This window comes from Eriocheir sinensis, chromosome 60, assembly GCF_024679095.1.
Source record: "Eriocheir sinensis breed Jianghai 21 chromosome 60, ASM2467909v1, whole genome shotgun sequence".
In the NCBI taxonomy this organism is placed as follows: domain Eukaryota; kingdom Metazoa; phylum Arthropoda; class Malacostraca; order Decapoda; family Varunidae; genus Eriocheir; species Eriocheir sinensis.
This window is the reverse complement of record NC_066568.1, coordinates 10,244,276-10,261,623: the sequence shown is the minus strand read 5'-3', so window position 1 is coordinate 10,261,623 and position 17,348 is coordinate 10,244,276. Positions and strand designations below refer to the sequence as shown.

General features: G+C 40.1%; 1 protein-coding gene and 1 long non-coding RNA gene across 8 annotated transcripts in view; one reads left to right on the top strand and one right to left on the bottom strand.

Annotated features, from left to right (window-relative positions):
• The window catches only part of LOC126985947 (uncharacterized), a 42,090-nt gene that overhangs the window by 9,747 nt on the left and 14,995 nt on the right, over positions 1-17,348 (bottom strand). For 4 of the 7 annotated variants that reach the window (XR_007739189.1, XM_050841549.1, XM_050841550.1 and 1 more), the window contains exons 2-9: positions 14,391-14,614; positions 11,279-11,356; positions 7,983-8,270; positions 6,434-6,607; positions 5,099-5,218; positions 2,745-2,822; positions 1,245-1,343; positions 666-1,061 (exon numbers count right to left, since the gene is read on the bottom strand). Coding sequence is in view for 6 of the 7 variants with exons in the window: in XM_050841546.1 (XP_050697503.1) it covers positions 666-1,061; positions 1,245-1,343; positions 2,745-2,822; positions 5,099-5,218; positions 6,434-6,607; positions 7,983-8,270; positions 11,279-11,356; positions 14,391-14,614 (1,457 nt within the window). In the remaining variant the exon portion in view is untranslated. The remainder of the gene's footprint in view (positions 1-665; positions 1,062-1,244; positions 1,344-2,744; positions 2,823-5,098; positions 5,219-6,433; positions 6,608-7,982; positions 8,271-11,278; positions 11,357-14,390; positions 14,615-17,348) is intronic. The other 3 variants (XM_050841548.1, XM_050841547.1, XM_050841551.1) reach the window with 3 other exon arrangements.
• On the top strand, positions 9,056-10,529 carry LOC126985950 (uncharacterized). The gene is made up of 3 exons (XR_007739194.1): positions 9,056-9,465; positions 9,518-9,715; positions 9,768-10,529. It is a non-coding gene; the product is annotated as an uncharacterized LOC126985950 (long non-coding RNA).

Genomic DNA, 17,348 nt, shown 5'->3' with positions numbered 1-17,348 from the left:
AACAGACGGCAGTGGGTGAGGAGTGAGGAGCAGTGGATGATGGCCCACCAAAAGACTGATAAAGTGGACAGGCAGAGCTGCTTTCTTTACTGTTTACTTGACAAGACAAGAGAACACCCCGTGCTATGGAGCCACAGTTCAAAATTAGTATTTTTTTCTCCAGTATGAAAATTGCAGGACTCCCAGTGTTGTGTTCCTGGCTGTCCTGCAAACTACACATGCTCAGAAGCAAATGTAAACAAACAATGAATTGTTAATAAACAGAGCTGTTCTCACGCATCCCCCGACAGCATGGCTATGCTCACTTCACTTGCCAACTCCCCCACCTCATGAACCCATGATGCCCTCTAGCGCTTTTTCAGTGTTTTCAAGACACAGAGCACTGTATCTCTAGGACGAAGCAAGCACCAAACTCGAGAGGGTACTGTACATCCCTCTCCATCCCTTCTTTCCTCTTTTCTCTCCATCTCTCTTCTTCATTTCCCACTTCCTCATGTTTCTCTTTCTTCTCTCATATCCCTTTCCATCCCTCCTTCCTTCCTTCCTTTCTCTTCCTCATACTCCTTCCTTCCCTCACTTTTCTCTCACTCCCTCCTCCTTCCTCCCTTCTACATCCCTCTCCATCACTTCTTTCTTCCTCTCCCTCTTCCCTCTCTCTCTCTCACCTCACAAATTTGGTCCAGTTGGTTTCCTTTCACTTCCATTCTTGTCTCGGCGTTGGGCGGACTCAGCGGAGGTGTGACTGGCGTGCTATGAACCAGTGTCCCCACACAGCCACCATCCAGGAAGGGCGACATCTGGTAACTCTGATCCTGGTACCCTTGATCCTGGAAACCTGCGTCCAAGGGGTCCTGGTAACTTGCGTACTGGGGAAGGGCATTGTCGGGGTAGTGTGGTGGCGAGAGCTGGTACTGGCAGTTTGGCGAGGCTTGGTAGTGTGTGTAGGGCGAGTCCTGACATGGCTGGGCGTAGCAGGAGGCGTTCCCATCCTGGTACTGCGGTTGGGGTGAGTCCAGGGTCCCGTACCCACCCCAGACTACACGTGGGGAGTCACTGTCGCCCTGGAAGATTGTGGTAGTGGTGATGTGACAGCAGGTTGCCAGCACACGATAATGCACACCTCAGACTTGGCTCAACCCACTATAATGCTAATACTAATACTAATACCAATAGCAACTAATAATAATAATAACAAGGGCAGAGTGTGTGTGCAGACAAAGCAAAGGGTGTTTCATGCCACTGACTGAGGAGCAGATAGAGGCTGGGCTACCCTCGGCCAAGGAAGGGAAGAGACTCGTGCCACACTCTGTCTCAAGCTGAACACCACCGCCACTGTACCACTGCTGAGGGGGAGAGAAGAAGAGGGAGGAGGGAAAAAGAGATAGAAAGCGAGGGAGGAAGGAAAGAAGGAAGAAGAGGAAGGAGATGGAAGAAATAGGGAAGAAGGAAATAAGTTAAGAAAAAGGAAGAGGAAGGAAATGAAAGGAAGGAAGGGAGGAGTGAAGGGAGGGAAGGAAAGAAGGAAGAAAACAATGAAAAAAAGAGGGAAGAAAAAGAAAGACGAGGGAGAAAATGAGAGTAAGAAGTATTGAGAAAGGAAGAATGGAGGAAAGGAAGTGAATGAGAGAGAAAAGAGGAAGAAAGGGAGAGAGGGAGGTAGGAAGGAAAGGGAAGGGGTGAGGTAGGGAAGAAAGGAAGGAAGAAAATGGAAGAAGGAGGAAATGAGAGGAAGAAATAAAGATGGAGGAAGGAAAGAAGGAAGGAAGGAAAAGAATGAGAAGTAAGGAAATAGAGGAGAGCAAGGAAGGAAGGAAGGAAGGAAGGAAGGAAGGAAGGAAAGAATGAATGAATGAATGAAGGAAGGAAGGATGGGAGGAAGAAAGGAAGGAAGGAAAGAATGAATGAATGAAGGAAGGAAGGAAGGAACAAACAAAGAAAGGAAGGAATGAAGGAAAGAATGAAGGAATGAAGGAAGGAAGGAAGGAAAGAAGAAAAAAGAATGGGAGAAAGAAAGAAAGCAAGCAAGAAGAAACAGAGAGAGATGGGACCAAGAAAGGAATAAGAGAGAGGAGGCAGGAGAAGAAGAAAGGAAGCAAAACACAAAATATGATGTTAGCAAATGTTAGTTCAGGCATAAAAAAAAATTACAGAAAAAAACATGCTTGAAAATATTAGTGAAAAAAAAATTGAAATAGAGCTGCATGCTGGAGGCTGGGTCATGCAAAATACAAATACAAATAAATAAATAAATGAAAAATAATTATGTGTTAGTTATGAGTTTCTTAGGCATAGACAGAACAGTGCATTCAAGTCTGTTATTAGTGCACAAAGCTGTAAGTTCAGGTCGTCACTTCAGCATTAGTAGAAGTGAATATATAAGGGATTTAGGAGTGTTATATATGGATATGGTAAGGTAAGGTAAGGTTAGGTAAGGTAAGGTAAGGTAAGGTTAGGTAAGGTAAGGTAAGGTAAGGTAAGGTAAGGTAAGGTTAGGTAAGGTTAGGTAAGGTTAGGTAAGGTAAGGTAAGGTAAGGTAAGGTAAGGTTAGGTTAGGTAAGGTAAGGTAAGGTAAGGTAAGGTAAGGTAAGGTTAAGTAAGGTTAGGTAAGGTTAGTTAAGGTAAGGTTAGGTAAGCTTGCCCACTCTGAAAATATTGTCCATGGGTGTGACTTTCAGGTATAATCATTAGTGCACAAAGCTGAAGCATTAGTAGAAGTGTATCTATAAGGCTGTCAGGCTACTCACCATCTCCCCCTTGGCGCCGCTGTGTGTTGGGGAGGCACCAGCATACCCCGCCGCCTCGCCATACTGCGGACTTGACAGCTGCCGGAAAAAGATATAACTCACCAGGAAAACAACACAACATTGGACACTGAGTACTAAAACTGGCACATGACTTTCTACTCTTGCTCATCACAAATTCTATCCAAATCCCTTATGCAAGAGCTAACCAGCATCTTCATTCTCTTATTCCTTTCACTTCTGGCAAACATTTAGTGCCTCAGATCATACAACATTGGACACTGTGTACTAGAACTGCCACATGACTTTTAAATCCTGCTCATCCCAGTTCTATCCAAATCCCTTATGCAAGCGTTAACCAGCAGCTTCATTCTTTCATCTTTCACTTCTGGCAAACATTTGGTGCCTCAGATGATAACACAACATTGGCACACAGAAGACTAGAAACACCACATGACTTTTTACTCCTGCTCATCCCAGTTCTATCCAAATCCCTTATGCAAGCGTTAACCAGCAGCTTCATTCTTTCATCTTTCACTTCTGGCAAACATTTGGTGCCTCAGATGATAACACAACATTGGCACACAGAAGACTAGAAACACCACATGACTTTTAATTCCTGCTCATCCCAGTTCTATCCAAATCCCTTATGCAAGCGTTAACCAGCAGCTTCATTCTTTCATCTTTCACTTCTGGCAAACATTTGGTGCCTCAGATGATAACACAACATTGGCACACAGAAGACTAGAAACACATGACTTTTTACTCCTGCTCATCCCAGTTCTATCCAAATCCCTTATGCAAGCGTTAACCAGCAGCTTCATTCTTTCATCTTTCACTTCTGGCAAACATTTGGTGCCTCAGATGATAACACAACATTGGCACACAGAAGACTAGAAACACCACATGACTTTTAACTCCTGCTCATCCCAGTTCTATCCAAATCCCTTATGCAAGAGTTAACCAGCAGCTTCACTCTCCAGGGTTGGTGATTTTTTTTTTTTTTTTTTTTATCAAGAAAATCAGATTTTTTTATTTAAATCAGATTTTTTTTATTTAAATCAGATTTTTTTGATTTTTTTTATTAATCAGCATAAAAAATATTTGGAAAGCTATATATATATTCTATACATTAGTTTAAAACACATTTTGGAGTGTTTTTACAGCATGTTGCATCATCTCTCACTTGGTTCCAATGTGTTTGAACCTGTCAAGCAGCCCAGTAGCCACTGACCAGGATTGCATCATCTCTCTCAGGCTCTGTTCTGTTTCTCTTACATCATGTTAGGACATAGCCGGACTTGTGCCACCGTGTAGTAGTTTGACTGTTTAGGTGTTACAGGCCAGCCACTCATTCCTGAGCTAACAGCAAGAGCGTAGAGATGTCACTGGCCACAAGGATTAATGTACCTGGTAGGAAGAGTGATCCAGTGTGGGAACATTTTAACAGAATTCCTTCAAAGTCTGGGAAAGCATGGAGAGCTATATGCAAACAGTGTAAACTGGAGTTACAAGGAATAGTAGCAAGACTGAAAAGAACCAAATTTATTGTCATAAGAATTAAAAATTTAAAATCCTTATTTTTTAAAGATTTTGAATTTCGATTTCAAAGAATTTTTATGAACTACTTTCAAAGAAGTGTATCATTATTTTTCAAAGACTGCTTTTACAGTATAAATTCAATGTGCTCTTGTTTTAAATACAGGCCGTAATAATTTTCTTTTTTAAATTCATTACTTCAGGAAATAAGTACAGTTCATTATAAGTAAACCTCTTTGATTTCCTTTTTTAATAGCATGTGGAATTTTTTGTTATACTGTATTGTAAAAGGAAGTGCTTTAATATTCTACTCCTCAGAAATAAGTACAGTTCATTACAAGTAAAACCATTTGATTTATTTTTTTAATGGAATGTGGAAATTTTTGTTGTATTGTAAAAGGAAGCTTTTAGTGTTCTATTCCTTAGGAATATATAAATCAGGTGTAAGTATGTGTTTGTTTTTATATTTTTCCTTTACATTCCATGTTGGTTTCAGCAGAAGTAAATATTGATTTAAATCAATTCTTTTTTTTTTAAATCATTTGATTTAAATCTTGATTTAAATCACTGATTTAAATCATTATGACTTAAATCGGCCAACCCTGTCACTCTCTCATCCCTATCTCTTCTGAAAAACACTGAATGCCTCAGATCATAACACAACATTAGCAAGCAGAAGACTAAAACTATCCAAATCCTTCTGCAAGAGTTAACCAGCATCTCCATTCTCTCATCCCTCTCTCTTCTGGCAAACATTGGATGCCTCAGATCACAACCCAACACTGACACACTGAGGACTGAACTGCCCCTCCCCTTACCCCAATGTGGTGTGAGGCGAGGGGTGGCTGCTGGTAGAGAATCTGTTGCTGCTGTGGCTGCTGCTGGAAGCCTTGGTAGTCCAGATGTGACGAGGGAGCGTACCCATGCCCCACACCCTGCTTGTGGGGGCAACTGACTTAGTGAAAAAAGATAATGATAATAATTGGTGATGATCCCTACACTGTCAGGATCCAATTTGTGAGAGAAACAAACTTAGTGAAAAAAGATAATAGTGACAATAACTGATGATCCCCATGCTCTCAATATCCGAGGGAGAAACAAACTTAGTGAAAAAAAAAAGTCCTACCTGTTGGTCCCTACATAGTGTCAGTATCAAATTGGTGGAGACAACAGACATAGTGGAAAAAGATTATGATAGTGAGATCCTTCACTTCTTATGCACTTTCTCTTTCTTCTTTTATTTACTTTTTCTCTTTTATTTATTCTTTTCTCTCATTTCTGTTATTTCCTTCTTTACTTACAAACACCTTGACTTTATTTTAGCAAGAGAGAAAACTAAAGGCATTGAGATTCTTCACTTCTTGTACACTTTCTCTTTCTTCTTTTATTTACTTTTTTTCTTTTATTTATTCTTTTCTCTCTTTTATTTTATTTCCTTCTTTACTTACAAACACCTTGACTTTATTTTAGCAAGAGAGAAAACTAAAGGCATTGAGATTCTTCACTTCTTGTACACTTTCTCTTTCTTCTTTTATTTACTTTTTCTCTCTTTTATTTATTCTTTTCTCTCATTTCTGTTATTTCCTTCTTTACTTACAAACACCTTGACTTTATTTTAGCAAGAGAGAAAGCTAAAGGCAATGAGATTCTTCACTTCTTGTACACTTTCTCTTTCTTCTTTTATTTACTTTTTCTCTCTTTTATTTATTCTTTTCTCTCATTTCTTTTATTTCCTTCTTTACTTATAGACATTTCGACTTTGACTTCATTCTAGCAAGATAAATAGATGTGTATAAAACAAGACAGATATAACAAAGATAGCTATAACACAATAGGTTGTATTATAAGACATTTTGCACGGCCAAGAACACATATTTGACAAGGCTTTCATAGGAGTTGTGGGCATTTCCAGGAGTAGTTTTATGACCCTGGTGTTAGTTTGACCCTTCCTCTGTACCGTGAACCTAAGGAAACACTCATTAGAACCCGACTGACCCCCTCTTTAACCTTTAGAAATTGTTAATGTGAGAGGCAAAAGTGTCTTATAATACCAACCAATAAATATAACAAGATAGATATAACAATTACTACTATTACTACAACTACTACTACTACTACTACTACCGCAACAACAACAACAGCAATACACTCACATGCATCAGTCCACGTGAGCGCAGTTTTTGCTTCCTGGCCTGAGCATTGACCTCTTCGTCCGTTGGGTTTTCATCATCTGACTCCTTTTCACCATCCTCCTCCTCCTCCTCCTCCTCCTCTTCTTTCTCATCCTTTTCTCTGCTGTCTTTCTCCTCTTTGACTTCCTGGAGAATCTGGAAGCACAGTTAATATTAGTGAGAGAGTTCGAAGTACATTCATACCTCAGTTTACGAGCAGAATTCATTTTGGAATTTTGCTCACAAACCCCAAAACTCGTAAATCAAAATGAATGCACACTATTGCTGAAAACACAAAGATCGCGCACTGGAGTACAAACGTAAGCGGGCACGAGCACGCAGGTGCTACCTCTGCAAGTGTACAACGCGGACTGAGACTCCATTCCCATTGTTTTCCGCTCTGAGTGCTCCAATCTTGCAGCGAACAAAGAGAACCCACGATAGTGGCTTCTTGTACAAACAGGATGCTTGTACACCATGTCATCGCTTGCAAACCAAGGTATTTTTAGTGGTCTTCTCTTGCTTGTAAATCAAAACTCTCATAAAGTAAGACACTCGTAACCCGAGGTAATACTGTAGCAGTGTAGCAGGACTGAGTGTGCTGAGAAGGGGTGCCAGAACAGGGAGAGATGGAAACACCTCTGCCACAACCACCCCCTGGAGGGAAGTTCTTATGAGCAGCAAGGCATCGGAGATGTAGATATAGATAGATAACAGACTTAGTGAAAAAAAGACTGATAATACATATGGAAAAGTACAACTCCCAAAGACTGTCATATATTTCACACAGGAATAGACTTGAGCCATGCATAAGTATCCTACAAAGTCAACCCAACAAGGCTATGCTATGCTTGTTAAAGGAAGAAAGTCCTATATGCTTTAGGGTTGACACACATGAAGGTTACTTATGCGAGGATTGAGTTTATTCCTTCCTTATGCAGGGCTTGAGTCTATGCCTCTATGAACATAGGTACAGATAGACAGTTAATATTAGAAGGTGCACTGCATGGTGGAGTGTACATGACCTGCCTCAGACACTTTTTTAGGTGTGGCCAATAGCACCAGTAGGCTCTTCAGAGGGGCTTCTTGGACAACCCAGCCTGTTAGTGGTTATTGAGAGGTAGAGTTGGGAGCATATACTATAGCTGTGAGTGGCCTCAGTGCTCATCTACTTGGGAGGGAGCTGATAACATAGAAGTAACTTTGGAAATTGATTACTGTCCCTGCATCACCACACTGGCAACACTCTTAACCCCTTGACTGTTATTTCCTGCAAGAAGACATCACCAAGCTACAGGAATGGAACAAAAGTGGCTGCTACAATTCAATGAAGAAAAATGTAAAGTCCTGCACCTTGGGAGGGGATACCCAGCACACCAATAACAATGGGAAACACTCCACTATCCACCACAGAGGCAGAGAAAGACCTGGGACTATATGTTACCAGGCTGCCAATGATAGGTAAATCCGTGCCAATCGCAGCGTACAGGTTAAATCAAAGTGGCTTTCTATTTTAAACTTTCCTCCTTACCTTTCCCTCTGATGGCTTCTTTTCATCTACAACTTCTCCTTTCTTCTTTGATGCGTCAACAGTAGCCTTCTCCTCCTCCTCTTCTTCTGCCTCACTCTGCTCTGATTCCTTCTTTATTTTGTCCTCTTTCTCCTCCTCCTCCTCTTCTGTCTCACTCTTCTCTGCTTCTTTCTCCTTGATTTTCTCCTTCTCCTCCTCCTCCTCTTCCGTCTCACTCTTCTCTGCTTCTTTCTCCTTGATTTTCTTCTTCTCCTCCTCCTCTTCTTCTTGTCTCTTTAAATCTTCCTCCTGTAGATAGATAAGAAAGGTAAGAGAGGTAATTATGAGGTCAAATATAGTGAAGATGGACATGTGGAAAAATTAAGATATTTTATTGAGGAAAAACTAAGATAATGAATTAAGGGGAAACTAAGATATTTAAAGGTTATATGAGGTTGAATGTAATGATGTAAGACGTGTGTAAAATTTAAGATATTCAATTAAAGGAAAACTAAGATATTGACTTGAAGGGAAACTAGGATATTCAAAGGTTATATAAGGTTGAAAATAGCAAAAAAGGACATATAAAAACTAAGGTATTTAATTGAAGGAAAACTTAGATACTGAATTAAAGGGAAACTAAGATATTCAAAGGTTATATAAGGTTGAAAATAATGATGAAAGACGTGTAAAATTTAAGATATTCAATTAAAAGAAAAACTAAGATATTGATTTGAAGGGAAACTAGGATATTCAAAGGTTATATGAGGTTGAATATAACAAAAGAAAGACAAAACTAGGATATTTAATTGAAGGAAAACTTGAATATAACAAAAGAAAGACAAAACTAGGATATTCAAAGGTTATATAAGGTTGAATATAGCAAAAAAGGACATATAAAAACTAAGATATTTAATTGAAGGAAAACTAAGATACTGAATTAAAGAGAAACTAGGATATTCAAAGGTTATATAAGGTTGAATATAGCAAAAGAAAGACAAAACCAGGATATTCAAAGGTTATATGAGGTTGAATATAACTAAGATACTGATTTGAAGGGAAACTAGGATATTCAAAGGTTATATGAGGTTGAATATAACAAAAGAAAGACAAAACTAGGATATTCAAAGGTTATATGAGGTTGAATATAACAAAAGAAAGACAAAACTAGGATATTCAAAGGTTATATGAGGTTGAATATAACAAAAGAAAGACAAAACTAGGATATTCAAAGGTTATATGAGGTTGAATATAACAAAAGAAAGACAAAACTAGGATATTCAAAGGTTATATGAGGTTGAATATAACAAAAGAAAGACAAAACTAGGATATTCAAAGGTTATATGAGGTTGAATATAACAAAAGAAAGACAAAACTAGGATATTCAAAGGTTATATGAGGTTGAATATAACAAAAGAAAGACAAAACTAGGATATTCAAAGGTTATATGAGGTTGAATATAACAAAAGAAAGACAAAACTAGGATATTCAAAGGTTATATGAGGTTGAATATAACAAAAGAAAGACAAAACTAGGATATTCAAAAGTTATATGAGGTTGAATATAACAAAAGAAAGACAAAACTAGGATATTCAAAGGTTATATGAGGTTGAATATAACAAAAGAAAGACAAAACTAGGATATTCAAAGGTTATATGAGGTTGAATATAACAAAAGAAAGACAAAACTAGGATATTCAAAGGTTATATGAGGTTGAATATAACAAAAGAAAGACAAAACTAGGATATTCAAAGGTTCTATGAGGTTGAATATAACAAAAGAAAGACAAAACTAGGATATTCAAAGGTTATATGAGGTTGAATATAACAAAAGAAAGACAAAACTAGGATATTCAAAGGTTATATGAGGTTGAATATAACAAAAGAAAGACAAGTGCAAAAACCAAGACACACAATCAAAGGACCAGAACACCTAACAAACCTACACCATACAACTGTGCACGCCTGCTGTCTTTCCTTCTCCCCCACCTGTACCTTCACCACTAACCCACTTCCTCTTCTTTCGATACCCTTGATTAAAAAAATAAATAAAATAAAATGTAACTCTGAGGTTGGATTTAATAACAGAAGGATAAGTGAAGAGACTAAGACATTCAGTACGGCAGTCAAAAGGTTAACCCGGTAGCAGCGACGGGCCAAATTTGTGGTTTACCGTGTAGCAGCGATGGGCCAAATTTGTGGTTTACCGTGTAGCAGCGACGGGCCAAATTTGTGGTTTACCGTGTAGCAGCGACGGGCCAAATTTGTGGTTTACCGTGTAGCAGCGACGGGCCAAATTTGTGGTTTACCGTGTAGCAGCGACGGGCCAAATTTGTGGTTTACCGTGTAGCAGCGACGGGCCAAATTTGTGGTTTACCGTGTAGCAGCGACGGGCCAAATTTGTGGTTTACCGTGTAGCAGCGACGGGCCAAATTTGTGGTTTACCGTGTAGCAGCGACGGGCCAAATTTGTGGTTTACCGTGTAGCAGCGACGGGCCAAATTTGTGGTTTACCATGTAGCAGCGATGGGCCAAATTTGTGGTTTACCGTGTAGCAACGACGGGCCAAATTTGTGGTTTACCGTGTAGCAACAACGGGCCAAATTTGTGGTTTACCGTGTAGCAGCGATGGGCCAAATTTGTGGTTTACCGTGTAGCAGCAACAGGCCAAACTTGTAGTTTACCATGTAGCAGCGACGGGCCAAATTTGTGGTTTACCGTGTAGCAGCGACGGGCCAAATTTGTGGTTTACCGTGTAACAGCGACGGGCCAAATTTGTGGTTTACCGTGTAGCAGCGATGGGCCAAATTTGTGCCATGATTTAAACCCCCAAAATAGATGATACATAAACTGATCACAAATGCTTCGATATATATTATGAAATGGTTTGTGTGAGTGATGATTTTTTCTCATTTTTCTCGCTTAGAGGGACCATTAAGAAACATGATCCCCGCTGCTACCGGGTTAAAAAAATAAATAAATAAAAATAAAAAAGGAAACTCTGAGGTTGGATTTCATAACAGAAGGACAAGTGTAGAAAATAAGACATTCAGTAAGGCAGTCATAAGCTTAAATATAATGAAGAAAGACATGTGTACAAAACAATGTGCAAGTCAGATTTTTTAATTGAAACTGAAATCAAACTTGTGGCGCTGATGTCCCTTTGGTTCTAGAATCTAGACGCATCACTTATTAAGAGAAGGCGTATGTGGTAATTCTACATAAAGAGAATCAGTAAACCTTGCAACCCAACCTGTGGAATAGTTGATATGTGGGTCAGAAGCATCTAAAAATACCAAACGAAGACCTCTCACTTTACCTCAGTCTCCCTCTTCTTCAGTGGTTCTGCTTCCTCCTTCTCCTCCTCCTCCTCTTTGTGCCTCTTGAAGTCTTCCTCCTGTGGACAGATGTGAGGTCACTTAGAAAGGATAACAGGTGATGGTGAACACATATTAAATAACACATTCATATCTCTGAGTAGGCAACACCATGAGGGAAAATAAGGATACTGAAGGAAAGGAAGAAGGTGACGGAGAGGGAGAAGAAGAAGGAGGAGAAAGAGAAGGGGAAATGAAGAGGAAGAAATGAAGTTTGAAAAGATGAAGAAATGAAGAAGATGAAATGAAGAAGGAGATGGAGAAGAAAGAGAAGGAAAAGAAGAAATGATGAAGAAGAAGAAATAAAGAAGAAAAAGGACAAGAACAAGAACAAGAAAAAAAAGAAAACTGGGGTTGCCTACAGGAAGGGCATTGAAGGCAGAAAAAGTCCCTTGCCATCAACCCATGCAACCAAAAAAAACAAAAATATGGATGATAAATAAAAAAGAAGAAGAAGAAGAAGAAGATGAAGAAGAAGAAAAAGATTATGAGTGAGTCCTGTGCCTCTGCTGGAAGGAAAACAAACTGACTAAAGAGTACAGTAAAAGAAGTTCCAGCCCTCTTAGATTAGTGGTTATTTATACTCTTGGACAGAACGTAACTTGTGGCGTCCATGAACACTGCGAAGAAGGAAGAAAGAGGAGATGAAAGTAGGGGGAGGGGGGGGGAGAGAGAGAGAGAGAGAAAAAAAAAGAGGCAAAAGAGGAGGAAAAAGTAGGAGACAGGGAACAGAGATTTAGAGAGAAAGGAAAAGAAAAGAATAAAAGAAAGTAGGAGAAATTTAGAGAAAGAGAGTGGGGAATAGGAAAGAGAAAAAAGAGAAGGAAAAAGATACAAAGTAGCCATTTCCAGCGACAACCAAACATCTCCACTACAAAAGCTATCACGCTCTGCTCAAAAATTAATAATCAGCAACTTCAGGAACTCAGAAGAGAGAGAGAGAGTAAGTAGTGCATGATTAGTGAGAAAAAGAAGTGTTAGTAGAGAGGTCATACTGTAGGTCACATTTGGTTTAGACAACGCTCGAGCAACACCACACAACATAGCAGTTTCAAGGTTTTTTTTAATTTTTCTACATTATGAGCTATATAGCACCAGTAGGCTTTCTTCAGGGACCTGCTGGTGTTTGGTTCAAGCCTGACATGGTGCAATCAAGTGTTTACAGAGGCACCATCAATGCTATGATAATCAAAAACCTCCACTCAAGAGCTATCACACTCTACTCGGAAATGAATAACCAGTGACTTGAAGAACTAAGGAGAGAGACAGGAAGTAGGGAAATAGGGAATGCTTAGGTTAGGTTAGGTAAGAGAGGAAATGACAGGAAGTAGGGCATGAATAGTTTAGGTTAGGTTAAGCAAGGTTAGGTTAGGTTAGGGACGACAGGAAGGAGGGTATGATTAGGCTAGGTTAGGTTAGGTTAGAGATGACAGGAAGTAGGGCATGAATAGTTTAGGTTAGGTTAAGCAAGGTTAGGTTAGGTTAGGTTAGGTTAAAGATGACAGGAAAGAGGGTATGATTAGGCTAGGTTAGGTTAGGTTAGGTTAGGTTAGAGATGACAGGAAGTAGGGCATGAATAGGTTAGGTTAGGCAAGGTTAAGCTAGGTTAAGTTAGGCTAGGTTAGGTTAGGTTAGGTTAGAGATGACAGGAAGTAGGGCATGAATAGGTTAGGTTAGGCAAGGTTAAGCTAGGTTAAGTTAGGCTAGGTTAGGTTAGGTTAGGTTAGAGATGACAGGAAGTAGGGCATGATTAGGTTAGGTTAGGTTAGGTTAAGCTAGGTTAAGTTAGGCTAGGTTAGGTTAGGTTAAAGAAGAGAAAGGCAGGAAGAAGGGGATGAATAGGGAGAAAAAGAAGTGTTTGAAGAGAGACAATTGATTCAGACACCAGACAACATAGCCATTTCAAGGGACAGCCAAACACCTCCACTTCAAAACTATCACACTCTACTGGGAAATGATTAGGACGCAGGAAGTGGGGAAGTAGGGGAAGTAGGGAAAGATTAGGGAGAAAAAGATGTGTTTGTAGAGACTTTATAGTGAGCGGCTTTGAAGTATAGACAGCTGGAAACAAACCATACTGATCAATCACACTGAATTTTTTTTTTTTTTTTTTTTTTTACAGCAGTTCAAGGGCATAAAAATAAAAAAACGATAATGAAAAAAAAGCCCACTGTTAATTCCTTCTTTCCCTCCCAGCTCATCCATCTCGCCTCCCTCCCTTCCTTCTAAATTTGACTATCATCTCCCTCCCTCTCTCCTCTCTCCCTCCCTGTAAACTTCCTGTGGCTTTATTCTCCCTCCCTCTCTCCTCTCTCCCTCCCCGTAAACATCCTGTGGCCTTCTTCTCCCTCCCTCTCCCCTCTGTCCCCTCTCCCCCCAAACTCTATCAGACTGGAATCAAAGTGCATGAAAAAGAAGAAAGCAGCAAATGAAATGTATATAAGAGAACAGCAACTAATAACTGATGCTGGTGATGAAGGTGGTGGGGGTAAGGCTCATATTCTTAAGACATTTTGACGCCTAGACACACACACTTGACAAGGCTTTCATAGGAGTTTGGGGCATTTCCAGAAGTAGTTGTATGACCCTAGTTGAAGTTTGACCTTTCTTCCGTACCACGAACATGAAAAAACACTCATTAGAACCTGACTGATGTCCTTTTTGGTATTAGGGGTGAAAGCATCTGAGAATATTAACCGTGTAACAGCGACGGGCCAAATTTGTGGCTTTACCGTGTAGCAGCGACGGGCCAAATTTGTGGCTTTACCGTGTAGCAGCGACAGGCCAAATTTGTGGCTTTACCGTGTAGCAGCGACGGGCCAAATCTGTGGCTTTACCGTGTAGCAGCGACAGGCCAAATTTGTGCCATGATATAAACCTCCCAAAATAGATGATACATAATCTGATCACAAATGCTTTGATATATATTATGAAATGGTTTGTGTGAGGGGTGATTTTTTCTCATTTTTCTCGCTTAGAGGGACCATTAAGAAACATGATCCCCGCTGCTACCGGGTTAACCTAAGGCACATATAGAGCAGGTGAAAGTTTTACCTGTGTCTGTGTGTCATCAAGTGTGATCTGCGACAGGTGATCCTCCAGCTTGGCCAGGTCCTTAGGGGGGGTGTCAGGGTGGAGGCTGAGGTGCGTGAGGGCGGTGGTAAGGCCGCCAAGCACTCCTGGCCCCTCCGCATCCCCCTCGAACGGCACATCACTCTTGCGGCGCTCCATCTCTAGGTTAGCTTTAGAAGGTGCCATGGTGAGCAGCGCTGGCACTGCTGTGGAAGGGAGACGCTTGTTAGTGGGGGGGAGGTATTTTTTTATGGTGAAGGATGCAGCTCAAGGGAAAAACAAAGAAGAATGATAAGAAAATGGAGTGAGAATGAGTGGCATGATGATAATAAGAAGAAGAATGAGGAGGAGGAGGAGGATAAAAATAATAATAACAATGGCGTAACAATAAAAAATAATGGATGAAAAAAAAGAGAAAAAAGTATGGGGAGAAAAAAAAATAAAGATGAAGAAAAAGGAGAAGAATGATGATGATGATGATAATAATAATAATAATAATAATAATAATAATAAAAATAATAATAATAATAACAATTACAACACCACACAACACCATACACCTTTCAACACCAATAACTGTCTGAGTGGAGTTGAAGGTGGTGGTGATGGTGGTGGTGGCAATGGTGATGGAGGCATTAGTGGTGGTGGTGGTGGTGATAGTGGTGATGGTTGTGGTGGTAGTGATGGTGGTGGCGATAGTGGTGGTGGTGGTGATGGTGGTGGTGGTGGTGATGGTGGTGGCGATAGTGGTGGTGGTGGTGGTGGTGATGGTGGTGGTGGTGATGGTGGTGGTGATGGTGGTGGTCATATAGCCAAGGTTAGCAGGACCCATAGCACCTCCCCTCCTCCTCCTCCCTTTCTCCCCATCTATAGGTCACTTGCTTCCCCTTTCCCTATCCCTTCTCCTTCCTCCTCTTCCTCTTCTCCATTCTCTTATTTTATCATTTTCTTTATCTTTCTCTATTTTTTTTTTTTTTTATACAGCAATAAGTTCTCCGTTAGGTTAAGATAGTTATTCTTTTATTTTTTGTTGTTGTTCTATTTCATTTCTTCTTTTTCTTATTTCATCTTTTTTTTTCACTTCATCTTCTTCATTTCTTTTTATTATTCTTGCTCTCCTTCTACTTCTTCTTTTTCTTCTCCATTTCTTCTGCTTAATTTCTCGTAGTTTGTATAATACAAGCTATGGTAATACTTGTGGCTATAGTTGAACATTTCCAGGCACCAAATGAACAGTGTGTGAAGTTTAAGACATACGCCAAATCACACCATTTCCCCAGCACCCATTTTACGACCCCTCAAGATATCACTAACAGGGCAATCAATACCTCTTAGTTTATGTAATACAAGCTATGGTTAGTTGAACATTTCCAAGCACCTAAGAAACAGTGTGTGAGGTTAGGACACGCACCATATCTCAGCATTTCAACAGCACCCATTTTACGACCCCTCAAGATATCACTAACAGGGCAATCAATACCTCTTAGTTTATGTAATACAAGCTATGGTTAGTTGAACATTTCCAGGCACCAAATAAACAGTGTGTGAGGTTAGGACACGCACCATATCTCAGCATTTCCCCAGCGACCTTTTCATGCCCCTCATGATGCTAATACCAACACTAATACTAACAATACTTCTGGTTAGTTGAACATTCCCAAGCACCAAATAAACAGTGTGTGAGGTTAGGACACGCACCATATCTCAGCATTTCCCCAGCGACCTTTTCACGCCCCTCATGATACTAATACCAACACTAATACTAACAATACTTCTGGCTAGTTGAACATTTCCAGGCACCAAATAAACAGTGTGTGAGATTAAGACACTATATCACAGCATTTCCCCAGCATCCTTTCGACACCCCTCCTGATACTAAAGGTGCGTCCACACCAGGAATCTTTGTATGACAACAATGAATCCCAGACGTTTCCCAAGTGTTTCGGTAAACCACTGGCATACATTTGAATACCCTCGGGAAATAATGTTTCCTGTCCACACCTCAGGGTTGTTCTCAGTATGTCGGTGTGTGCGGAGATTGCTACAATGGCCTCTGTGTTTTCTATATTATTGCACTCACTGGAGAGCAAGAAGACAAGAAAACGCATATGGGTGCGGTCATTTATAGAAAGTTGAGCATTACAGAATGACTTACTTCTGGCAGAGCCAAGAGTTAATGGAGCAGGGTTTAATTAATTAATAATTTTCTTGGAAGGTCAACCACTGATTTTGAAGAACTATTACAAACAGTGGCTCCCAAAATACAACGAATCGATACCAGGCACAGAAAACCCATTCCAGCTTCCATCAGCCTGCGGCTATAATCTGACAGGCGGAGATCCTTCTACGAGCCTCATTAACACCGAAATGCCAAAGCTGAGTTTCCATACAAACTTTCCTGGTGTGTGCGGTCCTGAGAAACAGATAGGAAGTTTCTCGTTTTCCTTCCAGGAAAACATGAGCGCTCACACGCTCGTATATGCGGGTGTGGGTGTCGGTGGGTGTCTGTGGGTGTATATGTATATGTGTGTGTGTGTGTGTGTGTGTGTGTGTATATATATATATATATATATATATATATATATATATATATATATATATATATATATATATATATATATATATATATATATATATAGAGAGAGAGAGAGAGAGAGACAGAGAGAGTCACACACACACACACACACACACACACACACACACACACACACACACACACACACACACACACATTTAGCTAGATATTGAAGTATGTGAATGAATGATAATTATAATCCAATCCCTTTTCCCCGAGAGTGAGGTGTGGGATATGTCTTTATCCCCCCACCCCTGAGGGAGGTCCCCTCCCTTCTCTCTCTCTCTCTCTCTCTCTCTCTCTCTCTCTCTCTCTCTCTCTCTCTCTCTCTCTCTCTCTCTCTCTCATCCATAAATATAAATGAA